The sequence below is a fragment of the Galeopterus variegatus genome, unplaced genomic scaffold (genome assembly GCF_000696425.1).
Source record: "Galeopterus variegatus unplaced genomic scaffold, G_variegatus-3.0.2 Scaffold4461, whole genome shotgun sequence".
Taxonomy (NCBI): domain Eukaryota; kingdom Metazoa; phylum Chordata; class Mammalia; order Dermoptera; family Cynocephalidae; genus Galeopterus; species Galeopterus variegatus.
Window position 1 is genome coordinate 151,624 of NW_007730572.1, and position 5,713 is coordinate 157,336.

At 47.1% G+C, this 5,713-nt stretch overlaps 1 protein-coding gene across 2 annotated transcripts in view; it reads right to left on the reverse strand.

The window, feature by feature from the left end:
* The window catches only part of CEMIP (cell migration inducing protein, hyaluronan binding), an 85,787-nt gene that overhangs the window by 63,008 nt on the left and 17,066 nt on the right, over positions 1 to 5,713 (reverse strand). For both annotated transcript variants that reach the window (XM_008587591.1, XM_008587590.1), the window contains exons 8-9: positions 5,054 to 5,149; positions 4,286 to 4,407 (exon numbers count right to left, since the gene is read on the reverse strand). In XM_008587591.1, coding sequence (XP_008585813.1) covers positions 4,286 to 4,407; positions 5,054 to 5,149 — 218 coding nt within the window. The remainder of the gene's footprint in view (positions 1 to 4,285; positions 4,408 to 5,053; positions 5,150 to 5,713) is intronic.

Below are 5,713 nucleotides of genomic sequence, written 5' to 3' on the forward strand. Positions count from 1 at the left end.
ACCACACTCTCCCAAGTGAGCCACGGGCCGGCCATCCCTATATAGGGATCCGAACCCATGGCCTTGGTGTTGTCAGCACCACACTCTCCCAAGTGAGCCACGGGCCGGCCATCCCTATATAGGGATCCGAACCCATGGCCTTGGTGTTGTCAGCACCACACTCTCCCAAGTGAGCCACGGGCCGGCCCCCCCGTCATTTCTCATGACCCGAATTCCTTCCTGGGGTTAGAAGGAGCAATGCCTCCCGCAACTTCACGGGGCCGAGGAGGCTGCCCCTGCGTGCTAAAGGCCCCTGCGAAGTGTCTCTGTAGCTCAGAATATTGCCCCTGTGGGCTCTGTCCCAGTTCTTATCTTTTCTATGCCATGTCTATGTTTTAGATTAAGTCACTGGAGACTACTTTGAAAACGTAAATAGTATCTCCAGGGATTGACCTTCGGNACAGGGACCAGGACTGGGGAAATAAGGAAGGAAAGTATAGCCAGTCAAAAAAAAAAAAAAAGGGGGAGACTTTTTAGGAAACACTGTTTTGAACCCAGCAGGTCCGTTGTCTTTGGCTTGAAAGCAGAGCCAAGTAGATGTGAGCTCAGCCACAGTTAAAATTCAGCCCTTTCCTGAAGCAACACACTCACACATGTTACTTCGGGTGGTCTCTGCAGCAGCCAGTGAGGCAGGGGCTGCAAACTCGCTCTTAGAGGCAAAGGCTACCACTCAGAGGGGTTCAGAGGCAAGCTCAAGGTCGTTTGACTGTCAAGCTCAGCTCCTCGGACCTCCTAATGTTTTCCCCTGAAGCTAGCATGTTCCCCAGTAGGAATACCCATAATACTGAGAACTGAACCCGAAAACATCATCAAATGAAGCTAGATATTATTCAAGGTATAGTGTTGATAATAATTTCAAGAGAACATCCACTCAATTCTGATGCTTTTCTTTTTTTCCTTCTTCTAACCTGAAGAATGACCTCAGTTTTGGAGTAAAAGAGTGAAAAGGGATCTAACACTGTTCAGTGAAACAAATCTTCACTGTAAATAGATGTAATTTCATTGTTATTCATGCTAATAATAATAATAAAATAATCAACAATATTACCATTACTAATAATCAATTGAAATAACTTTAAATAATAGGTTTACAGGGCACTCACCATAGTTCAGGCACTGCATGTATTGTTTGCATTAAGCCCACAAAAGATGAGGAAACAATTATTATCCCCAATTTTGCAAGTGAGGAAACTGAGGCACTGAATTAAGGAACTTGACTGAAGACTAAGGCCAGGACTGGTAGTGAGGCACCAGGGGTACAAAGTTTAAGGTGGCACTCACTGTCAGGGTCATGGAAGTGCGGAGCTGGCACCTGACAGGAAGTGCTGCCTTAAATTTTGCACCATGAACACCTCACTCATTAATATGCCAAAGCTCACAAGCAGCAGAGCTGTGATCTCTCTGGAAACTCAGATCTCTCCAGCTTCAAAATACACTTTCCTAACCACCAGGGCAAACTCCAACCACTGTGCCAGCTGCTGTCAGGAATGCAAAGGCCTGCCAATCCAGCAGGTCCCACTGGCCTTGAACGGTGGGTGGGTTTTAAGAGAGAAGGTGGGAGGTAGGGATTTTTCAGCCGAGGAGAACTGAAAGAAGGGCAAAGACATGGAAACGGTTTGCTTTTGTTTTCGTGTTTTTGGAAAAGGTTTCCTTGAGGTCTACAGTGCCAGTCTCACTGCTTCCTGTCTGTCCCCAACCTGTGTCCTACAATCCTGTCTAGGTCTCAAATGTCGTTGACACTCTCTCCCTCACAAGATCTGAGTGCAGAGGAGGTGGCCCAGGCAGAGACTCACTGTGTGTAAGACATGGAGCCAGGCACTGGGGGCAGGCACAGCCACGAAGGGGAGGTGACCGGAGCCAGGTGATCACAGCACACTGTGATTTCCTGCAGCGCCCAGGCAGAGACTCACTGTGTGTAAGACATGGAGCCAGGCACTGGGGGCAGGCACAGCCATGAAGGGGAGGTGACCGGAGCCAGGTGATCACAGCACACTGTGATTTCCTGCAGCGGCAAAAGTGAGCATGTGCCGAGTGCAGTTTCGTTTCATTCTGTCCCACAGGTTAAACAACGGATGCGCTTGACACCCTTGCAAAGAGCATGAAACCCTGCTCCTCTCACCTCCTGTCAGTGCAGAACAAGACTGGCCTTGGTTTTCCCGGAGAAAGCCAGGAGCATATTGTACATCAGCATCGTTTGACTTTTATGAATATAAAGAGGTGCTCTAGCTAAGTCCGGGGGCCACTATTGATTGGTGGTGAGGAGGAGGGGTACACGACATTTCCAGGTGGCAGCACTTTCTCCTTTTTTCTAGAGATAAAGGTTAGAATCCACCTTTGGAGGCACATGACTTTTATTTTTATAGATGACGATCACCTCAACGGGCCTTGATTTTGCCCAGAAAAAGCCAAGATCTTATTCTGAAATTGGGAGTTTTTAACTAATGAGGGGCTACCATGCTCAGCAAAATACTTTCAAAGAGTGCTCTCCCTGTAGAAAGACCGACCCAAGCCTCAGGGTAAGGGAAGAAAGCTGTTGTTGGGTCTTTTATTTTTCTCTGGACCTCAGTTAGTTGAGAACTTGAACTCAGGGAATTCATTGTCAATGGTAGGCCTTTTGTTGGAAGGAAACTAGCCCTACAATAGAATAGATGGGTGGTTATAGAGGGTGGGGTTGGGTTTCCATGGAGGGTCTCGGCTTTTGAAGCTCTCAGCCTTGGTTTAACTGTGCTTTGGGACATTCAGAGGAGGGCTTGTTTCCCTGCTGGGAGCAAAGTAAATGGAAGAGTGGGAAAGGCCTAAGGAAAGCTGTTTTACTGGCACAGAGAGGTGGTCTTCCTATCAACAGTGGTCTGGAGCCAGACGATTGGCAGAGCAAACACCGGGAGAGATTTGTAGACCATGTAAGCATTCCTTGAGGATTTCCAGAAATATCTGGAGAGGGAAGGCTGGTAAAGGACTAGACTTTCTGTGGTCAAGTGAACTGGAGGGATAAGATTATGGCTATTTCCGAACTAAAGTTCAGGGTTGCAAGAGAAAATTAAAATTAAATCTGGGAAGTATGTGCTTTGAGGGAGTCAGTGCTTTTTGATTCAGTTGGACCCAAAACAAGTCTGCAACTTGCAACTTAATCTGGGTAAATCCTTCTCAATAACAGTGAAGCCATGTGAAGGGAAGAGCCTTAGCCAAATAACAAGAAAGGATTCATCGGCCTTTGCTAAGTGTAAAACAGAGCGCCCTTCCTTGGATAAGCAGTCTCTCCTACAGTGCCAGGCGGAGGGCGACAGTGCTGCCCAGGACAGTGCTGTGGGGTGAAAACACAGTCAGACGACCTGGGGCTCAAGGTTAGATGATCTGGGAGAAAGTGTTGTACAAACATCAGTCACTGTTTTTATTGGCTGAAAGAGGATAAAATGAATAGGTGTGGTCTTTCTCAGATGACTTCTAATTCTATATCAAATCTTGTTTTGGAACAAGTCTGAGCATAAGGAAATGAACCCCATTTACTTGGCTTATGTCTCCCACCTCTCCTGCTGTCCGTGGAGCCCAGTGTCCCAGCAGCTGAGCTGGTGAACTGTGAGGCCTGTGTATTTACCCAGCACCTTCTTTATGGAGACAGCAGAGAAAGGCGAGGTCCCCTTTGGATAGAACTAACTGCAAGTGAACATCCTGAGCACACACTGTCCATTCTACGGGTGCTGGTTTTTATTCAGCTCGTGGAAAACGAGGCGGAGGGTGTGTTCTCTGTCTGGGCTGGGCTTGGCCTGGACCCCAAATCTTAGCTGGGTCCTGTAAGTGAACATCCTGAGCACACACTGTCCATTCTACGGGTGCTGGTTTTTATTCAGCTCGTGGAGAACGAGGCGGAGGGTGTGTTCTCTGTCTGGGCTGGGCTTGGCCTGGACCCCAAATCTTAGCTGGGTCCTGTGGTCCTAAAGGAAATCAACTGAGAAGTGAGGCTGGGCAGGCCAAGCCCATCCCTGAGACAGGGACACCCTCAGTCATGACTCAAGGAGCAAGTGAAAGAGGAGGAGAAGGAACTTGGAAGCAGGACCCAGGAGAGGATTTGAGTCCTAGCTGTTGGGCAGATAATCAGCCTCGATGTTAGTCTCTAAAATGGAATGGTACTCTCTGGCTCACCTACCTGGCCATGAGAATCACAGCGCCCAAAGACAGGAAAGTTAGTGATTTACGGGGTCTTCTTCCAAATACAACCTTTTAAATTATTTGATTGCTTTAAGTTTGGTACCTGTATATCAATGGGACGGTTGCAGATTTTTCCTGGGTAAGCTGCCCAGAGGTCCGAAATCTTCTCCCCACCTTTAGTCTGAGATACTTTATCATGGTCGAACCATTCTGTCCACTCCACATCTAGGCAGAAAGCAAAGAGCATGGTCAGGAAGTTGTCTGTGAGGGCAAGTCACATTCAATGTAGTCCCCAAGCACCCTTGTCACAGCAGGAGTTGAATATTATCTGTCCATGATTGCACCAGGCTGGGGAGTGCGTGTGTGGCTCTTAAACAATCTGCCAACTCTACCACCTCTTGATAAAAAACACCTCTTATTGAGCTTCTTATTTTATAAAAGCGTTATAAGTTCTTTGCTATTGCAAAAGTAAATGAATAAAAAGGAGAAAAATAAAATTCATTCTTAAACTCATGATCCAAGGATTGCCACTAGGATTGCGACTTTCTGCAACCCCTGCATGTGGGCTATTTGAAGGCTGAGTGCTACTCCTGTCTGTGCTTCCTGTTCAGTGCCATTGCCTGGCACACAAAAGGTATTCCATGAACTTCACTAAAAGCCATGGACCCCTAAACAGGGAGAAAACTTGTTGGGCTATTCGCCAGTGCGACTTGATTGATTAAAGACAGATTTCACTTGCAAATTTCTAGTTGACTCTGCAATAGTTAAGCGGTCCTACTGGTACAAAAGAAAAATCCTCGTTCTACAAAACAGTGATTCCTGGCCTTCTATTCCTCTTTTAGGTTTTGTCAAGTTGTCTCAAGCTCCTCACCTTGAACCCACTCACTGGACGAAGAAACATTGAAATACTCGCCGTGCTCTGACTGGAACAGTTTGTATACCCGGGCAGCAGCGGAGCCACGGTGGCCTGTCAGAGAGACCAGACACTTTAGTAATCGAGCAGACCCTCACACTCAAAAGGTTATGATTCCAAGGCAGAGAAAGCCCCAAACACATGTGGATCTGGAACTATTTCTTTAAAATTTTTTTAAAGATAAAAAAAAAAATCAGGCCATTTCTTTCACTTGGAAATCAGATTATCACCCATCCTTTTGTTTCAGTTTTGGAATTTTAGTTGCAGCACTCCAACAAATCCAGATTTTGGAGCCCCGTCATTTCTTTCTTTCTTTTTTTTTTTTTTAAAGATGACCAGTAATGGGATCTTAACCCTTGACTTGGTGTTGTCAGCACCACGCTCTCCCAAGTGAGCTAACCGGCCATCCCTATATAGGGATCCGAACCCATGGCCTTGGTGTTGTCAGCACCACACTCTCCCAAGTGAGCCACGGGCCGGCCCCCCCGTCATTTCTCATGACCCGAATTCCTTCCTGGGGTTAGAAGGAGCAATGCCCCCCGCAACTTCACGGGGCTGAGGAGGCTGCCCCTGCGTGCTAAAGGCCCCTGCGAAGTGTCTCTGTAGCTCAGAATATTG